Source organism: Suncus etruscus, chromosome 5 (genome assembly GCF_024139225.1).
Source record: "Suncus etruscus isolate mSunEtr1 chromosome 5, mSunEtr1.pri.cur, whole genome shotgun sequence".
Taxonomy (NCBI): domain Eukaryota; kingdom Metazoa; phylum Chordata; class Mammalia; order Eulipotyphla; family Soricidae; genus Suncus; species Suncus etruscus.
Window position 1 is genome coordinate 151,669,577 of NC_064852.1, and position 21,118 is coordinate 151,690,694.

General features: G+C 40.3%; 1 protein-coding gene across 1 annotated transcript in view; it reads left to right on the forward strand.

Annotated features, from left to right (window-relative positions):
* Nucleotides 1-21,118, forward strand: part of RGS22 (regulator of G protein signaling 22) — a 147,388-nt gene that overhangs the window by 13,762 nt on the left and 112,508 nt on the right. The window contains 6 exon segments of the mRNA XM_049772955.1: nucleotides 3,928-4,149; nucleotides 7,856-7,941; nucleotides 10,711-10,879; nucleotides 15,090-15,222; nucleotides 17,705-18,320; nucleotides 20,881-21,042. Coding sequence (XP_049628912.1) covers nucleotides 3,928-4,149; nucleotides 7,856-7,941; nucleotides 10,711-10,879; nucleotides 15,090-15,222; nucleotides 17,705-18,320; nucleotides 20,881-21,042 — 1,388 coding nt within the window.

Sequence of the window (21,118 nt, forward strand, 5' to 3'; positions counted from 1 at the left end):
GTTCACAAAGGGGAGAGGTCTTTTTTGTATGTTTTAATCTGCGTAATTTTGGGGGGCAGTGCTCGGGGACCTCCAGGTAACTCTGGCCTGGTGCTCTCAACTGGACCCTCTGCACCCCAAACTCCAGCTCTTTGAACCTCCCCCCTGCCTCTTGGAAGTACAAATATGGTTTTCTTCTTTCTGGTGTTATTCTTTTGGTAATCAACAGCTCCTTCATTTGTTTATATTCTTCAGCTCTTTGTCTGTTGAGTTTGGAGTGTTTGGGCCACACTCAGAGGTGCTTTAGGAGCCATTTCTGGGGTTGGTGGTATGAAAGGAAGCATCTGAGCCCCTCCCTGCACTATCTCTCTGGCTTGCATCTTTCATCTTTCCCTTTCTCACAAGGGATCTCAGCTCCCTGACTCAGTCCTCACTTCATTTTCATGAGCAGCGGAACCTTCATCACAAATGAGATTGTGTCATATGAGGGCATCTGTGTGGCAGTTTATGTTTTGATTTGGGGCCACATCCAGTGGTGCTCAGGTGTTACTCCTGGCTCTGCACTCAGAAATCACTCCTTAGGCTCAAAGGATGATATGGGATGCCAGGGATTAAACTCAAGCCAGTCTCATGTGCAAGGCAAATGTCTTGCCCTCTGTGCTATTAACCCCTAGATGACAATTTTTAGGGGTCTCGACAGACGTTTGGGAGTTGGGCCTGACTCCAACTGACAGAATCCTGTGTTCATGACAACAACGATGAGCAGTTGCTGATACCATGAACCAGAATCCCCTGTGCTAGGTCTGATGTAGGTCTTGCTTGAAATCATCTCCCCTTGTCAGCTGTGGGAAACTGGGCACTTTGGTGGCAGGAAATATGCACTGGTGAAGGTTGTTGTTCACTATATGACTGAAACTCAATCATGAACTGCTTTGTTATTGTGTTGGGGGACCCTATATTATGAACAACCTTGTAAACACAACAGCCTTGTAAACAATGTAAACAATTAAATAATTTTTTTTTTGGTTTTTGGGCCACACCCGGCGGTGCTCAGGAGTTACTCCTGGCTGTCTGCTCAAAAATAACTCCTGGCAGGCACGGGGGACCCTATGGGACACCGGGATTCGAACCAACCACCTTAGGTCCTGGATCGGCTGCTTGCAAGACAAACGCCACTATGCTATCTCTCAGGGTCCAAATAAAGTAATTTTTAAAAAGAAAAAATGGAAAGAGGTTGCTGGCTGTCTGCCCTGGGCCCTGAGTGGCAGGGACAGTCATCCCATTTGGAGAACAGAACAGCCACACTGACCCAGCTGGGCTCCCCTCACACCCTCAGCCTGCTGCTCTCCGAGCCTGGCACCCCCCCCCCCCCACTGCTCCCTGAAGACCTTCAGATCTGCATCCTGTGTTTCCCATCATATGCTCCATCATGGTTGAATCCTGTGAGCCAGAGGCAGGGCCTGGGCTACACTGCCAGGCCCAGCTTCCCAGCCATTCAATGAGTTCCATGTGCCAGTTGTCTCTAGGACTGGCTGCTCTGGGACTCCAGGTGGGAGGAGAGTAGGAGAACTGAACAGGGAAGAAAAGTGCAGGTCAGTCTTGTTCACTGCCACTGGGACACTCAGGACTTGAGGAATCCCTCCCAGATGCTTGCCTTTGGGAGATACCTACCCTCAGTTTCTGAGGCCCCTTATCCCCCCTCCTGAGTGTCATGCTCTTCTTCACCACCCCAAGGACCAGCAGTTGGTGGGGCTGCTCAGTGATAGGGTGACTCAGACAGGGTATGGTACATTCAGATCAAGTGGTGGTTTGAATCTAAGGTTGAAATACAGCTATTGTGGGTCCTCATTGACATGAATTTGTAAATCGAAGGGCCTTACACACCATTCCCTGCTGCACAGTTTTAGAGTTACACGTCATCTTCCAAAGCTGCTGGGACTATGCAGTGACATTCCTATTTATTAAATCACGGGGGTGGGGTGGGGACTGGAGAGATAGTACAGTGGTGTCACTCTTGGGGTTGCTTGAGGGACCAGATGGGGTACCAGGGATTGAGCCTAGGTTTGCTGTGTGCAAGGCAAGCTCCCTCCCAAAGGCAAGCTCCCTCCCAACTGTACCATGTCTCTTGTCCCAAGAGCTCTACTGTTATCTGACATTGACATTGCACACACATATGTACCTTATTATTTCTAACCCCAGTGTATCTTTATTCTGCCCCTTACTGACTTTCAACTCTGGTTTATCTTGCAATCCTGGTAAATTTTGAGAGAAGTAAAGAACCTGGTTTCTGGTCCTTGGGGAAGAGTCTGTCAGCTGTCAAATGACTCAAGAGATATACATTAATCCATTGGAGGTATCATGCCCTAAAATCAATCAGTATTTTCAAACAGCTCTATTCCGAATTTGGGGTGTCTGAGGGGAAAGGAGAGCTGAGCTAACTGCTTCTTTGTGAAGAAGCTGGTGTTCCAGGTGCTGCTATTCTCCCAGTCACAAAGCCTATTGGCAAGTGGGTATCCAAACCCCATGTTTCTGGCTGGGGCAAATTAACTGACTGCCTTTAAATAAAAGTTGGCAGCCCCTAGCAATTACTGAGAAAAGCTCAGAAATGTTATTGTCTTTCACTTTTTTTTTGGATACATTAAGAAGAATGGTGTTGAAATGCTTCTAAATGAGGAACACATTCACTTGATTTTCTCCTTTTGGGGCAAAGGGAGCCAGCTTTATGGCTCCTAGGGATGAAAGAGAGCCTGAGTGTTAGTTCTTCCCTTTTCTCATTCTTTCCTACTAATACAGCCAGCCAAAGTGGACTACATTGCTTCAGTGAAATAGGTGTATGTCCTTTTTCAGTCCCAAAGAATCCTAGAGACTTATTTAAAGGGAATTTCTGCTACCACTTACTGCATAAGAAAGGATTCAGTGGGTTACTTTGCCTTGGAATTCCAAGCTGCTCAAGGGAAGAGAACATAAAATTCAGGGGCCAGAGTGATAACACAATGGGTAGGGGGCATTTGCCTTGCACTCAAACAACCTGAGTTCAAGCCTCGGCATTCTATATAGCCTTCCTGAGCATAGTTGGGTGTTCCTTAACCCCCCCCCAAAAAAAAACAATCCAAATTCAATATATCTTTTCTATATATACATAAAGAATATACATTTTATCTTTCACATTACAATTAGCTCACTCACTAATTTTTTAATTAAACACATGGATTAGTTATGTTATCTAGAACTCTAATATCAGGGTAAGTTACAAATTAATTGTTCTAAGGAGGGATTAGGAATGAGAGTGAGAATAATCACTGGTTCTTGGGGCCATAGCAATAATACATCTGGTCTTCCAATTCTGTCAGGAGTGATCCCTGAGCACAGAGCTAGGAATAACACCAGAGCACCACTGGGTGTGGCCCAAAACCCAATAAAAGAAAAAATATTCAGAATGTGTGTGTGTGTGTGTGTGTGTGTACATATGTGCATGCTTTTATGTAATATATGCTATTGGTAACAGTTTCTAGTTTAGAAAAAGTTAGGTGACTAGGGTGATAATACAGCAGATAGGCTGCTTGTCTTGCATGCAGCTGACCAGGGTTCAATCCCCAGTACCCCATATGATCTCTTGAGCTTCCAAGAGTGATTCCTGAGTGCAGAACCAGGAGTAATCCCTGAGCATGGCCAGGTATAGCCTCAAAAAAATAAAAATAAAAACCACCACCACCACCAACAACATCAACAAAAAAACCTAAAGTTAAAGGGACCAGAGAAATATTACAGTGAGTAGAGCACTTGCCTTACATGTGATCGACCCGGGTTCAATCCCCAGCATCTATAGGGTCTCCAAACCCCACCATGAGTGATCCCAGAACACAGAACCAGGAAATAAACCCTGAGCACTGATGAGTGTGGCCCCCAAACAAAGCGAAGTGAATTGTTCCACACATTTCTATTTTGCAGACTTTTCCAGAGGCAATTCGATTTAATGCAGATTATAGCATTTTTGAAGTTATTAACAATGCTCCACAACTCCTGGAAAAGCAACTGAAAAGAATCCTGAAAACACAGCAGCCTCGAAATCCTGTCTACGATGTTATAAGAAGAGGAAAGTCTGATGTGAAACCCCTTCAAAAGAGTGGCCCCCATGAGGACGAGACTGTAAATGTCAACTACAGTATCATGGTGAGACAGTCAGTGTTCTGAGTGTGTCTTCCAAGATTGAATGCAGGTGAAACTGACAAGAGTAACAACAATATTTACTTTCCCAGGGGATACCCATCATGGTCATTTCCAAGTGGCTGTTTTCACCAGGCAATCCGGCTGCTTTTTATCATGAATAGGAAAATTCACCAATGCGTAGTTAGGCCTTCAAGGTTCCAAGTGGTTAATAAAATATGTGCATCATCTCTACTCTTAGATGCATTCTAGAAATTGGGGTTGCGCCATGAATTATTTTCATCTGAGTTCTAGCCCTTCCAGCAACTTGGGAATCAAGATTTCTGACCCTCTAAGTAAGTGTTGTGACTCTGACTTTTCTAGTCTTTAATCAACTCTCAGCTTCTGTGTTTTATGTCCTTAGCATAAGGTAACAGGAAAACCACCCAAACTCAAATGTTGGCTCTTTAATGTACTAGCTCTGAAGAAGAACAAATCATCACCTACTTCTTGGGATAGATATCTGGAACAGATTAAATAGTAATAAAATGTCTAGTTTTCTATTAAGTAGGCTAAAAAGAACCCTCAACACTTAGGAAATCTCAAGTTTAAAAGTTCTTCAATTTTTTAAGGATTTAGGTTGATTTGTTATTATTATTATTATTATTATTATTATTATTATTTTTGGTTTTGGGGCCACACCCGTTTGACGCTCAGGGGTTACTCCTGGCTATGCGCTCAGAAATCGCCCCTGGCTTGGGGGACCATATGGGACACCGGGGATCGAACCGCGGTCTGTCCTACGCTAACGCTTGCAAGGCAGACACCTTACATCTAGCGCCACCTTCCCGGCCCCTTATTATTATTATTATTATTATTATTATTATTATTATTATTTGGGTTTTTTGGGGGGCCACATTTGATGGCGCTCAGGCTCTGCACTCAGAAATCACTCCTGGAAGGTTCGGGAGACCAAATGGGATGCTGAGAATTAAACCCAGGTCGGTCCCTGGTTGGCCGCATGCAAGGCAAATGTCCTACTGCCATGCTATCTGGTCCCTCTTTAATTCTTTTATTGAATTAAAAGTACAATTCTGGGACAGAAGTGAGAGTACAGTGGGTAGGGCACTTGCCTTGCACACAGGGCACCCTGATTATATTCTAGCATCACATATGGTTTCCTGAGCACAGACAGGAGTGACTCCTGAGTTCAGAGCCATGACTAATCCCCTTAGCATTTCTAGCAGTGGCCTCAAACCTCCCCAAAGTATATCATTCTTTCTCACTTCCATTAAAAGAACATATAATGATTATAGATATTGTTCATAATTAATAAAATTAAAAGTGGTGATTGTTATAGCATTTTTGATGCTGAGACAAGTGATGTAATCCATTACAAATACTAGGGCAATAATATTATAGGAAAAAAACAACAACAGCACTCAAGCCCAAAAGACAGGGAAAAAATAAAATGGAAATTAAAAATATGGAAAGCAAGAGGGTATAGTTTTTATATCTTCCAAAAGCAACTGTAGTGAAGCTGGGATTGATTAATATGCAGGAGTGAATTATTAGAATATGGTCAAAAATAAACAACATAATTATTAGTAGCACATTAACCACATATGTAAATAATTACATCTAAGTGGGTTATATATCTCAATTAAAAATCAGAGTTTGTTTGGCTAAAAAAGAAAGTCTCAAATATTTTCTGTCATCAAGAAACCACTTGCACAAATAAATAAAAGGGAAAGATATACCATTAATCTTTTCTTGAGAACTTCTGATAACTATATTAATTTCAGACAAGATATATCAAAATGAGGAATCTTGCTATGTTTATTTTTATTTTATTTTATTTTATTTTATTTTATTTTATTTTATTTTATTTGGGAGTTGGGTCACACCTGGCAGCACTCAGGTGTCGCTCCTGGCAGGATCGGGGGACCATATGGGATGCCGGGATTTGAACCACCATCCTTCCTGGTTCAGCTGCTTGCAAGGCAAACACCCTTCCTCTGTGGTATCTCTCTTGCTCTGATCTTGCTATGTTTAAAGAGGATATTACATAACATAAAGATTGATGCACCAAGAAAGCATAATAATATATGCTCAGCAGAGTTTCAGAATTTACTAAACAAAAGCTGTTAGCACTGAAAGAAGAGAAAGAAAACTCCAGTAAAAATGGTGAATTAAAACCCAACAATATATAGGAAAAAAAAGACATAATCTCAACAAGGGTATTAGAGTTGGAGACAAAAGTCATTCAAATTGATGTTTATACAATACTTCAAACAACTTTCTTTTACAAGCACACTCAGAACATTTACTAAAACACACTATTCCTAGGCCATAAAACAAGTTATAATGAATCTGAAAGATTCAAAAACTGAAAAAATGTTCTTTGCTCATAGAAAAATTAAACTGTAAAAACAGTAATACAAGGATACCTGGAAAATATCTGAGATACTATTTAAGTGACCCACTTCTAAGTAGTACATAGGTACAAGAGTGAGTTTCAAGAAAAATTAGAGATTTTGTTAAATTGGGTAAAGTAAGGCTCAATATAAAATTCAGATGATATGCCTGAAATAATAAAGAATAAATAAATATTTATTCCTTGGAGATAAAGAATCAATAATTCTTGGAGATAAACTTATGATATTATGTGCTTAGATGAGTATAGATTAAAGGTCTTGAATAAAAGATTCAATTTTCTGCTTTGAAAAATAGAAACTAGAAAAACATGAAATATTCACTATATTAAAATAAAACAAAAAATAAAAATATTTTAGTGAGCTATGAAAATATAAAATTTGAAATGATATGGTGATAATCATTATGTTTCAGTATATTAAATAATTTCCTTTTAGATAACTCTTATATTTTACAAATTATTTATACAAATTTGATAAAAAAATATTGATATTCTCTGAAAAAAAGAAATCAACCCAAAATAAATAAATAAATAGAAAATTACAAATAAATGAAAATAGATTTTCTTAAAAGAAAACAAATTGGCAAACTTTCAGCTAAACTTATCCGAATGAATGATAGAAAAGAGCAAGATCACAGGGGCTGGGTGATGTAGAGTGGGTAGGACATTTGCCTTGCATGAAGCTGAACTGACTCTGATCTCTAGTACAGCTTTATGGTTCCGCAAGCCTATCAGGAGGAAGCCCTGAATACTGCTGGATGTGCTCTCCAAACAAAAACAAAAAAAGAAATCAAGATCACAAGCAAAGTGGAGGTCATCATATAGAACCAACAGCCATGCAGAGAAAAATAGGGGAAAATTTCAATATCATGTTCATAAATGTAATAGTTTCAATGAAATGGACATGCTCATTGAAATATACCAATTTACTTGAGGGACAAAGTAATTGTACATAGATTCTGTCTTATTTATCTTAATGTTCTTTGGCTGAAATTTCAAAGTTAAGATATCAGCAAGGGGACTTCTGAGAATTATGTTATGGGTGATTGTCCTTCCACTGTAACTTTACCTTGTCCTCTTTCTTTGCATCTTTGTTCTCATAATTAAAAATAAAAAATTAAAAAAAAAGAAATATACCAATTTACGAATGTCCATTAGCTCTAAGGACCATTTTTCCCCTCAAGGATGAAAAAGCATACATCCCGGGATCTCTCTGCTGGTATATTCAGACCTTGTTGAATCAGGAGGTGACTTTTTATTGACACCTTTTTTCTTTTTTCATCCCATCTTTCACAGTGTCTCAGCCGAGAGGAAGGGATTACATGGGTCAAGAAAGAAAGACTTCCAGCATTTCTGGAAAGCGACTGCTACTTTGAGTACAGGTACTATTAAATCACTCTATCAGTGGGTCTTCTCATAGGAATGACATTGAATCTTACAATGCTCTGGGAATACTGTCAATTTGACAGTTAATTGTTCCATGAATTAAAGTGGCATTAGCATAAATAGGGGATGCATTTCCATTCCCTCTTTTATTTCTCTAATTTTATTTTATTTTATTTAGTCCTCTTTTTTCCCCTTTTAATAGTGTTTTCTAGTTTCCTCTGTATAAGTATTTTGTATCTTTTGTTAAGCTGATTTCTATCTAGGTGCTTGATTTTTCTGGGGCACAAATGTTAATAGCATTGTTTTAAACATGTCTCTTATTTCATATTTGTTTTTTTTTTTTTTTTTTTGTGTGGTTTTTGGGTCACACCCGGCAGTGCTCAGGGGTTATTCCTGGCTCCAGGCTCAGAAATTGCTCCTGGCAGGCACGGGAGGACCATATATGGGACGCCGGGATTCGAACCGATGACCTCCTGCATGAGAGGCAAACGCCTTACCTCCATGCTATCTCTCCGGCCCCTTATTTCATATTTGTATGTAGAAAAACCGCGGATTTCTGCAAACGGATTTCTGCCACTTTAGCTATGCAAGTCTGTTGTTTCTACGAGCTTTTTTTTGTGTGGAGTCTTTAGGGCTTTCTAAATATAGTATCATGTCATCCACAAATAGTGAGAATTTTACTTCTTTTCCTCTCTGGATACTTTTAATACCCTTTCCTTGCCTAAATGCTATGGCAATGACTTCGAATATTATATTGAATAGAAGTGGTGAAAGTGGGCAACCTTGTCTTGTGCCTGATCTTAGATGGAAGGCTTTCAGCTTTTCTTCACTAAGTGTGATGTTTGGTGAGGGCTAGTTGTGGACTTAAATGACTTTAATTATGTTAAGAAAAGTTACTTTAATTTCCATTTTATTGAGATTTTTAAAATTATGACAGTGCTGATCTTGTTATATACTTTTTCTGCATTTATTATTTTACTTTTTCTTGTATTAATATGGTGCTATGTTTATTGATTGCATATATGAAACCAAAAATGCAATTCTAGGATGGATCCTACTTGATCTTGGTGTATGACCATTTTTATACATTGTTGGATTCGGTTGATTTATATTTTGTTGAGGATCTTTGCATCTATGCCCATCAGGAGTATAGATTTAATTTTTTTCCCCTTTTTTGGGTGAAGCTTCGGTCTGCTTTTGGTGTCAGGGTAGTGTTTGTCTCATAGAAACTATGAGAATTCCTTTATTTTCAAATTTCTGAAGGAGTCTGAAAAGGATTGGCAGTAGCTCATCTTTAAAGATCTGGAAGAACCCATGAATAAACTCAATTGGGTCTAGGCTTTTGCTTTCATGGGACTTTTGATTACCATTTTTATTTTCTTGATAGTAATTGTTGTTCTTAGGTGTCCTGCTTTTTTTTTCCAAACATGGGAGGTTATTGGAGTCTAGAAATCTATCCATTTCTTCTAGATTCTCCTGTCTGTGGCATAAATATTGTCAAAGTAACCCCTAATAATCCTTTGAATTTCTGTAGGTGTCTGTTGTAATCCTTTCAATTCTGATTTTACTTACTAGAGGTTTCTCTTTTTATTTCTTTATGATTCCTGCTAGTGGTTTGTTGATCTTGTTTATTTTTCCAAAGAACCAGTTCTTGGTTTTGCTATTTTGGCTTTTTAAAATTTCCATTTACTTAATTTCTCTCTTTTTTTTAAATTAATTTCTTTTTTCTTGCTTTAGATTAATTTTGTTGATATTTTTTTAGTTGTTCAAGCTATTCAGTTAGATTATTTATATGAGCTTTATTTGCTTTCTTAGGAATGCTTGCATAGCTATGAAATTTTCTCTAAACAACACTTTTACTGTGTTTCATATGTTTTGGTAGCTCATATCTTCATTCTCATTTACAGGAATCTTAAGATTTTTCTCTGACCCACTATTTACTCCGTAGTTAGTTCTTTAATTTCCAAATGTTTGAGTATTTTTTCTCCTTTCTGTTTGTGATTAATATATATTTTCAACACATCATGTTCTGAGAAGTTAGTTTATGTAATTCCCATGCTCTTGGTTTTATGGAAGTATAAGTTTTGTGGCCCAACATGTGGTCTTTGTATAGAATGTCCCATGTTGCACTGAAGAATAATGTGGAATTGAGTTTTGGGTTTGTGAAATCCCTAAGCTTGTCTCTTCCAATTAATCCTTCAAAATCAATGTTTTCTTGTTGAATTTTAATCTAGTTAATCTGTCTAGAGGTGATAAAGCAGGGCTGACATTGCTAACTACTGTCAATATCTTCCTCTAGACTTATTAGTAGTAGTTTTATTTTTAATGGTTACTCATTGAATGCATAAATGCTAAAGAGTGTGAGTTCTTCCTAATGTATAATAAGATATCTCCATTATTGTGTAATAAGAAATTGCCATCCATCTCCTACAACTTCTTTTTTAAAGATAGAAGTCTATGTTGTCTGATAGATGTATGGACACCCAAGCCTTTTAAGGTAATTGTTTCTTTGGAATATTGTTTCATAGCCTTTAACTAACTTCAAGCCTGTATTTTCCCTGATTGTTCAAAAGTGTCTATTGTAGGCAGTAGAAAGTTGGGCTCAGTTTTTTCATTTGCTCTGTATCTCTTAATTAGTGTATTTTTGCCATTGACATTGAGTGAACTTATTGACAGAGTTTCTTTGCTACCTTTTTGCAAATATTAAACATGTTTGTGAAAGTTTACCCTATATAAAATTTACTTCAAACATTTTTTTAATGCAGGCTAGCCAAATTGATCTCCCAAGCAAGATGGAGTCGAACAGGCATGAATGTGACAATAGGTACAGACTTTTCTCCATGGCTGCAGAATAAACCACCCAGTCAACCACCTCCTGCCACTGAAAGTGATGATACGATAATTATGAAAAAGTTCTACGTTTCTTTGGGCGAGGTAAAAAGATGAATATTTATTTGGGATGGGACACTTTAATAAAATTTATTTTCGAAAGGTGTTAGGTTTGTGGGGATGGAGAGATAGAATAGAGGTAGGACTTTTGCCTTGCATGCAGAAGGATGGTGGTTCAAATCCCAGCATCTCATATGGTCCCCCAAGCCTGCCAGGAGCAATTTCTGAGTGTAGAGCCAGGAGTAAACCCTGAGTACTGCCAAGTGTGACCCAAAAACAAAACAAAACAAAAAAAATAAAAAGAAAGAAAGAAAAATAAAAAAATAAAAGAAAAAGGGTGTTAGGTTTGCTTGTTTTTCCCATATGAACGGGAAGTTATTTCAAATGCTTTTAAAGCACAGACAGAAAATATTCTTAGAGATTTATGCATTTCTCTCTCTATACTATCTTCTGAATTGCAGTAAAAGTATTACTGTCATTGTTTGAAGGAGCAAAATCAAGAATGAAGGAAGTGAGCACCTAGGGATTAAAAAAGTGTTTATGATTTTATTGCTCATGGAAAAGTATTATTTGGGTCCTGTAATATGTACAAAACTATGACAGATTGTTGTTCTTTCCCATTGTCTAGAGTTTTCCTTAGGGAGTCACTGAGAACTTAACAGGTTAGTGTGCTTGCTTTCCATGCAGGAGTTCTGGACTTGATCCCATCTATTGTCCCCTGAATACTACAAGAAATGGCCCGTGCCTGAGCATTGAGCTGGGAGTAGTCCCTGAGTATTGCTGGATATTGTTAGGACTTGGGGAAGATGGTTCTTTAGTCATGGAATGCATTATTGATTGATGATCTGTTATCAGAATGTTGTCTTCCATGAGTGGAGAAATGTTGGGTTGGGTGAGTGCATTTGTAGAGATCCAATTAGAATCAACGCTTTTCTGAAGATACAGAAATCTTTTGTTTGATCTTGGCCTCTGATCCTCAACTATCTGTGTTGGGAACATGCTTACCATCCACAGTTCAAAAACCAGGAATGGCAAATATGCAGCCCATGTGTTGCTATTCTTCCAGTCTCCTCTCATGACAGACATACCTAATCAATTGTGGCCATTTCCCTGCTGAGTGTGGACTTGGTTCCAAATTTTTTTCAACACAACACTCTAGGCAGACACTTTCAATTGACCAAAGATGTCATGCAGAAAGGAAAGCCATTTGGCGTATTTTTTAGAATGGATATACTTATGCTATTTTACTTGAACATTCATGTGTAGCTTCTGTTTAATTTTGTACTTTGGCATTTCTATCAGTGATAGTTGGCCAAAATGTTTAAAGTATGTTAATCTTATTATTTATACTGAAGACGCTTAGAGATGTAGCAAAGACGTGTTTTATTTATTTTTTCCCTTATCTTCATCCCTGTTTTTCTTTCTCATTCTTTATTTTTCTAGTTCAAAGAGATAGTACAGGGCCTAAGGCATTTGCCTTGCATCCTGCAGATTCCAGTTTGACCTCTGGCAACACACAGGGTTCCCTGAGCACTTCCAGGGGCCACTCCTGAGCACAGATTCATGTGCAGCCCCTGAATACTCCCAGGTAGGGGTAGTCCCACTCCCCAAAAAGGTTTTCTTCATATATATATATATATATATATATATATATATATATATATATATATATATATATATATATATATATATATATATATAATCACAGAAATGTCAGGAATTTCTGGCACATAAAACTAATAGAAGAGGTCAGTAAACATCAATGAAAGAATGAAAGAATTATCCTAGGAAATAATTCTGATTCCTTATATGTAAATTTAGCCAAATATATGAGAATTGAGAATTAAATTCAAACTAGTTTATTTTTGCTGGTGGTTTTGTGTGTGTGTGTGTGTAAACCTCCTATTGGATTACTTAATACTTTAATTCTGTGTTACTTCTTAGATAACTTTTGAACTTAGTGTTGTTTTTTTTTGGGGGGGGGGTGAAGGGAACAACACCCAGAAGTGCTCAGGAATAGCTCCTGACAGGATTCAGAGGATTATATGGGGTGCTGAGTATTGAATCCAGACTGATACATACAAAGCAAGCACTTTACCCAATGTACTATCTCCCTGGCCCACAACTTTTGAACTTTGAGTATTCTATTTCTTTGGGTCCTTAGGTCATTTGAACCTTGCCTATAGTTAGAGATTATCTTTATACGAAAATTTTTCTTTTGAATCTTCAGTAATACCAACTAAGTAGAAGCAATTGACCCATCTCTTAAGTATATAGTAAAATAATATTTAACTGTTCTCATGTCCGATCAACTTTCTTCACATTTCTTTCTCTTCCCTTTTCTCTATCTCTCATTTTATGGGCTATACCCAGTGATACTTATGCAGTATCAGAGATAATATCTGGGGCTTCCACATGCAAAGTATGTGCTTTTCAACCCTTTGAGTCATGTCCCAAAGGGTTGTCTTTCTCCCTTTTTGTGTGTAATTAAAATTTCAAGGGATGCTCTTGTCTATTGATCTCTCTCAGTTCTTAGGAAGTTCATTCTTCTGATCTCATTGGTTAAGATACTGCTTGAAAGAGGGGCCAGAGCAGTGGCACAAGTAGTAGGCATTTGCCTTGCACACACTAACCTAGGACTGACCTTGGTTTGATCCCTTGGCATCCCATGTGGTCCTCCAGCCAGGAGCAGTTTCTGAGAGCATAGCCAGGAGTAACCCCTGAGCATCACTGGGTGTGGTCCTGAAACAAAAAACAAAAACAAAAACCAGGGCCTGGAGAGATAGCACAGCAGCGTTTGCCTTGCAAGCAGCCGATCCAGGACCAAAGGTGGTTGGTTCGAATCCCGGTGTCCCATATGGTCCCCCGTGCCTGCCAGGAGCTATTTCTAAGCAGACAGCCAGGAGTAACCCCTGAGCACCGCTGGGTGTGACCCAAAAAAACTAAAAAACAAAACAAAAACAAAAACCAGATACTGCTTGGGAGAGAGTAAATGGGTAAAAAAAAGAGCTCAGTAAATGGGTGTTGAGTGAACATGTGTGTAGTAATAGATGATTTGTTTTATATATATTTTTGGGGGGGTGGGAGGGCACAACTGGTGGTTCTTGGGGGCTACAAGGCTACTCTCAGATGAAAGGTGCTGAAAGGGGGTTTGCAGTCGAGATCAAACCCAGGGCCATCTTTGTAAACACAAAGCATTTAGTCTCCTAGTGAGCCACATCCCTGGTACAGATGACTGGCTTTGGAAAAAAGGGGGGAAATACCCCAAAAGGAAATGAAAGTCTCTCAGAGCTTGTATCCATGCAGGATACCACCCTTCTCAGAGGGACAGAGACTGCTCCGATGGTCCCTCTCACTTTTCTTACTTGCTTTGGGCCTGGTTGTGCAACCTGACTTGCAAATTCTGCACAAACAATAGGTGCAACCTGGATTCCTGGCCCCTCATGTGAATGTTCTTTAAAACCAAGGCCAGCCAGCTAGTCCAGGTGGATAAATTAGGGGCACGCTGGATTGACCCCTCCTCTCTGCTTCTGTCAGATAGGAGGGACCTTCTTGCAGAAATAGACGAAGACAATACTGAGTAAAGCAGGCAGAGGAACATTCCCCCAGAGAAATGAGGGTATGCAGAACTGCAAGCCAGTTTGGGAACTAGCTCAAGGTTACGGAGAACAAAGGCTCCATTGCAGGTCCCACTGGGGCAGTGGAGTCTGGAGGAAGTCATGATGCAGCCCAAAGCAAGATCTAAAACACATTCTAAGGCTTGGACTTGGGAGAACTTTCCGGGGTTACACGAGCAAGTCTTTGTGATACTAGATCAGGATTGTTAGAAAGAATGAGCCATGAGCCATGCCAGACAAAATCGGGGCCCGAGTTTCCTCCTAAACAGGAGAGACCAACGAATGTGCAGTCAGAGATATGATAGCCCAGGTCAGCTGAGGTGAAGCAGTCAGTGGGAACTGGTGGGCAGTCAGGAAGCCCAGGATCACTTGCCTTTGGTGGAAAAGAATTTACTGAGTCTTCCTTTTCCTTGCCTTTCAGTCATCTAACATTGAAAGTAATCTCAACTTTCCTCCTGGTTATTCATGGGTTTTCTCTAATGGGTTTGCTTATGTGCACTTTCCTCGCATACTTTCCCCTTCCATGTCCTGTACTCTACTAGCTGAATGTTATACCCTGACAGCTTTTCCAGGTTGCGGGTGGGAGAGGGCTGTTAATCTCATGTCAAAACAGCATGTTCCTGTTCCTTTCTTCCTAGGCCTCCTATTCCCAAACAAAAAGTTGGTTTGACTTGGCTAAGCAAAGCCAGAAGACTATGACAAACTTCTTACCTGCTTCCATTTGCTACAACAAAATTGAAGTGCCAGCACCAACCATCACATCTGTGACTGGTAAGTGGGAAAGGACAAAAATGATGTCAGAACATCTCTAAGTTTTCTGGTCTGTCATTGATTTTTTTGTTAGTTTGTGTGGAGGCCATATCCAGCAGTGTTCAGGGATCACTTTTAGTGGGGCTCTGGGAATTATTTGTGGTAATGAGTATTGAACTGTGGCCAATTGCATAAAAGGCAAGTGCCATATCTGCTGTATTATCTCTCCTGACCTATTATTGATGTTCTTTTTTTTGTTTGTTTTGGGGGCACAAAACTACTGGTTCTGCACTCAGGGATCATTCCTGGAGGTGTTTGGGGAATCGTATGAGTTGTTGAGGATCAAATCCAAGTGGACTATGTCTTACCTGCTGTCCTATCTTTCTTGCCCTGTTGTTTATGTTCTTTTTAATTTGGGGGGGGAGAGGCTGGGGGTATTGTTTTCTTTTTTTTTTTTTTTTTTTTTTTTGGTTTTGGGGCCACAACTGGTAATGCTCAGTGGTTAGTCCTAGCTCTAATCTTAGGAATCACTTCTGGCAGTGCTTGGAAGGACATATGGGATTCTGAGGATCAAACCTAGGTGTGCTGGGTGCAAGACTAGCTTCTTACCTGCTATATAAGCGGAGCCCCAGGTTCCAAAACTAGGACCTGGAGAAAAGCAGGTCTGGAAGCAAACATCAATGCAGGAAATAATCCACACAATGAAAGGATGCAAGAACAGGTTCAGGAATTCCAACACTCGAACCAGGAATCTCATCACACAAGACTTCTGCTCCTAAGAAGGAAAGCATCTTAGTGGAGGAAGACCAAAGAAATGAGTGCTTTCCTTCCTGAAACCCAGGCTTTTTTTTTTTTTTTTTTTTTTTTTTTTTTTTTTTTTTGGTTTTTGGGCCACACCCGGTAACGCTCAGGGGTTACTCCTGGCTATGCGCTCAGAAGTCGCTCCTGGCTTGGGGGACCATATGGGACGCCGGGGGATCGAACCGCGGTCCGTCTCCTAGGCTAGCGCAGGTAAGGCAGGCACCTTACCTCCAGCGCCACCGCCCGGCCCGAAACCCAGGCTTTTATTAACAAGAAGTAAGCCACACCCTAGTGTGGAGAAGGAATACCAAGTAAGGAGAGATCTAGTAATCCCATCACCAGATCACACCCTAAAGTGGAGTATGAATACTGATTGGGGTAGAACCAGTAATCCAACACTGCTGTACCCCAAATGTTACTTTATTATAGTAAAGGAAGAAAAATTTATTTTCCACCTTAATCTCCAGCTTCCAACTTCACTTCCTACATTTTAAATTTAACAATTGTGCTTCAGGGAATAAAATATCTGATAATAAGCTTATCAAAAAAGATTAAAGACTTACAAAGGAAACCATAGGGGCTGGGGAGATAGCACAGGAGAAAGGGTACTTGCCATGCACAAGACAACTGGCTTCAATAACCAACATTCCAGATAGTCAACTGAGAAACACCATGAGTAATTTCTAAGCACAGAGAAGGGTGTGTACCCCCAAGAAAACTATAGTTTTATTGTATGAAATTATATATGAACTGGAGAGATCGTACAGTGGGTAGGGTATTTGCTTTGCATTTGACTGACCTGGGTTTTATTTTATCCCTGGTATTCCTGAGTACAACCAGGAGTGATCCTTGAATGTAGAGTTCATAGTAAACCCTAAGCACCACTGGGTGTGGCCCAAAATAAAATAAATCAAGTCAAGAGGAAGGAGTGAGGATTGGAAAATAGGAGCTAAAAAGTCCATGTTTAGAAAAATTGCTGCCATTTTATCCATTTAATAACAGCATGCAAGTGTGACAGTAATTGAATTTTCTAATACAATAGTGAATTTCTGAAAATTGCTGCTTTGACTCCAGTTCTGATCAGTTCATCCATGAACTCATGACTTTTGGCAGTTAACTGCACTCTATCATGCAACATATAATACTAAAGTACCGAGTATAGTGTCATGTACACATTTTGATTCTTCAGTAGATTTTCTGTCCCTGGTATATTGCCATTTTCTGTCCATCTGAAATACTGTAAGTTAATAGTCTTCATTTTGGATGTCAAATCTGTTCGTTCTCCTCTTACCATTCCCTCACATCTCCTGGAAGACAAGACTAATACCTACTGGCAGGTTTCCTTCTTTCCATAGGCACCAGATGCAGCTTTTGATGTCCTTACAACCCCATCTGTCCAGTCACTACCTGTGATAAACTTGTTGGGCGTGCTGGATCTTGTTTATTTTAATATTAAGAATAATAAGCCCTTCCTATTTCTTTGGGGAGGGTGATTTGGACGGTACTGGTGATGCTCAGTGCTTGTACCTGGCTCTACACTCAGAGATCACTCCTGGTGGGTTTGGGACCATATGGAGTGCTGCAGATAAAACCCAGGTCAGCCACATGCAAAGCAAGGCCCCTACAAACTTGTACTATCACTACAGCTCCACCTTTCCTATTCTTATTCTGATCTCATAGTTCTTTGTGCCTTTTGATGCAGAGAGTTCCATCTTTGATTACGGACTTCAATCCTGGACAGAGAAAGGCCTCCCTATGACTGAAAACTTGCTTTCTCATCTTGAAGAGGAATATGGGTCTACATCTCTACAAGACACAGCATCTCAAGCGCTCCTAAGAATCTACCTCGAAGCCCAGCGGGATGATGAGGAGCACGTGACCTTGCATTTCAAAAATTGTGAAGAGTTTTTAAAATCTTACATCTTACATATTTTGAAAGTAGCAATGTACCAGGTCCTGGGGTCGCCCTGTCCAACATGGCCCAATGACGTAGATTTCACCAATGTCTCTCAGGTAGTGGTGGAAGAGATTAAGCCGCGACATAAACAGGACCAGGAACCTCTGCCAGAAGAAGGAGCCGAGATCCCCATGCAGATGCCAGCAGAGTTAGCTGAGAAGGAAAGTTCAAAAAGTGAGAGCTTGGCCTCGGAAAGCAGGGCTGCCTGGTGCATGTCTCATCGGACCTATGACATTGGCAACAGGAAAGAGTTTGAGAGATTTAAAAAATTCATCAAAGGCACCTTGGGCGAGAAATACTGGTGTCTGTGGATGGATATTGAGAGATTAAAGGCATTGAAGCACTCTGGAAGACATCAAAGGTATTTCTGTTTTAAGTTTTCCCAGCAATTAAAAAAAAAACAATTAGATTGGGCCAAATAAACAGTACACAGAGAGAAACTAAGGCATCCAACTTGCAAGTGGCTAACCTGGGTTCAACCTGTGGCACCAAAGATAACCCACTCAGTCCCAAGAGGACTGTTGTTCCCTGACAGTAGAGACAAGAGTAAGCCTTGAGCTGCTGGGTATTATTTAAAAATAAATAAATAAATAAATAAATAGAAACCTATCCTAAAATATTAGTCTGAGTCATGTCTTCAGGCAGAAAAGCCTGAAGTAATGACGGTATAATTTATGCTTTTAGAGGAAAGGATAATCATAAAATTTATTTCACCTCAATTTCCTCACATAGATTCTGAGGCTGCCTTCATAGGAACCACTCATTTCTTTTTTGTTTGTTTTACTGGGACACACCCAGCAGTGCTTAGGGGTTACTCCTACTCTGCACTCAGGAGTCATTTCTGGTGGTGCTCAGGGGACCATATGGGATGTTGGAGGATCAAATTTGGTTTGGCCACATGCATGGCAAATGCCCTACCGACTATACTATTGCTCTAGTATGCTATCTTATTTTTATAATGGTAAGAAGTTTTGGCCACATTTTTGTGTTAGTAGTATTAATAGTTATGATTTATTTTTTGTTTTTTTTTTGGGGGGGGGTGCACATCCAGCAACACTCCAGGTTACTCCTGGCTCTGCATTCAGAAATTGCTCCTGGCAGGCTCAGGGGACCATATGGGATGCCAGGAATCAAACCCTGGTCCATCCTGGGTTGGCCGCTTGCAAGGCAAACGACCTATGCTATGCTATCACTCAGGCCCCAGTATATGATTTTTTTTATTGTTGTGTTCTTATTTGTTTGGGGGCCACATCTGGCAATATTCAGGGGTTACTCCTTTTTTTGTTTGTTTGCTTTTGGTTTTTGGGCCACACCCAGCGGTGCTCAGGAGTTACTCCTGGCTGTCTGCTCAGAAATAGCTCCTGGCAGGCACAGGGGACCATATGGGACACTGGGATTCGAACCAACCACCTTTGGTCCTGGATCGGCTGGTTGCAAGGCAAACGCCGCTGTGCTATCTCTCCGGGCCCTCAGGGGTTACTCCTAATACTGCACTCAGAAATCATCTGTGGCAGGCCTGAGGAATCATATGTGATACAAAGGATTGAACCTGGGTCAGCTGCATGCAAGGCAAATGCTATCCCCTCTGTACTACCACTCCAGCCCAAAGTTTATGGTTCTGATGTCTGCACTTTACCCATCACCAACAGGCCCGAGACCCTCCATCACTGTCCTGGCATTCCTTCTATTCACTTCTTCCTCCCATGATACACATTTCTAGACAAAAACCCAATCATGATCCTTATAATCTCTCACTAGGGCACAAGAACGTGCCTAGGGTGAAAGATGGCCCATGCCAACATGTAGACCAATGGCCACTGCTGTCTGCTCAGTTAACAACTTCCACTACTGCCTGAACATACAGCAGAGCCACTTTGGATATTTTTGTCATTTTAGTTCTTCGATGGTACTAAGGCTGGAACCCTGGCCTTCCAACATATGAAACAAGCTCAAGTCCTCTGACTCTGGCCTTTCTCCTGGTCAGGCTTTCCAACATATGAAACAAGCTCAAGTCCTCTGACTCTGGCCTTTCTCCTGGTCAGGCTTTTTACCACATTAACTCTTTAGGAGAAAACTCTTTTCTAAGGAAGGCTCTTCTAGGCTACACGGGTCCCAGTGACCAGGTCCTAGTGACCTGCTCTTTCCATGCTTCAGATCCTCAATTCCGTGATTGTAGAAGCACTGAGAGAGAGCAAGAGTTCTCACAAGGCTGCTTGTACTACTAAGCAGGACTATCTTTCCAGACTGGTATTATTAGCACCTGCAAGCAGCCTAGGTAGGCTTGCCAAGATCCATCTTACATCCATTTATTCTTTTTTGTTTATTTGTTTATTAATATCTTTATTTAAGCACATGGTTACAAGCATGTTTCAGTCATAAAAAAGTACACCCCCTATACCGAGGCAACTGTTCCACTACCAATTTTCCCACCATATTTTTTTTTTTTTTGGTTTTTGGGTCACACCCGGCGGTGCTCAGGGGTTCCTCCTGGCTGTCTGCTCAGAAATAGCTCCTGGCAGGTACGGGGGACCATATGGGACACCGGGATTCGAACCAACCACCTTTGGTCCTGGATCGGCTGCTTGCAAGGCAAACGCCGCTGTGCTATCTCTCCGGGCCCTTCCCACCATATTTTTTATGAATAATTTTTTATTGAATCACTGTGAGATGTACAGTGACAAAGTTGTTTGTGATTGAATTTCAGTCATACAATGTTCCCACACCTATCTCTCCTCTCATACTCCCCATTTTCCTCCTAGCCTTCCCATACCTTCCTCCACAGCAAGTATATTTTCACATTTTTCTGCATTCTCTCTCTCTCTCTCTCTCTCTCTATCTATCTATCTATCTATCTATCTATCTATCTTTTCCTTTTAGGCACCATGGTTTGCCATATTGTATGTGTGTTGCTTGCATTTCAGACATCTCGAGAAGATGAAGAAATTCTACCTGGTGAGTAGTGGAGATTGCTACCTTTCCATGGAGATCTTAACCAAGTTTAAACTGCTGGATGGGTCTCAGTGGAATGAAGAGCATTTAACTGATATCCAGTCTGAGGTGGTCAAACCCTTACTTCTGTATTGGTAAGAAAAGGACATGAACCAGAGTTAGTGGCTTGATCTGCAAATAGAGTACAGCGGACAGGTCACTTGCCTTATA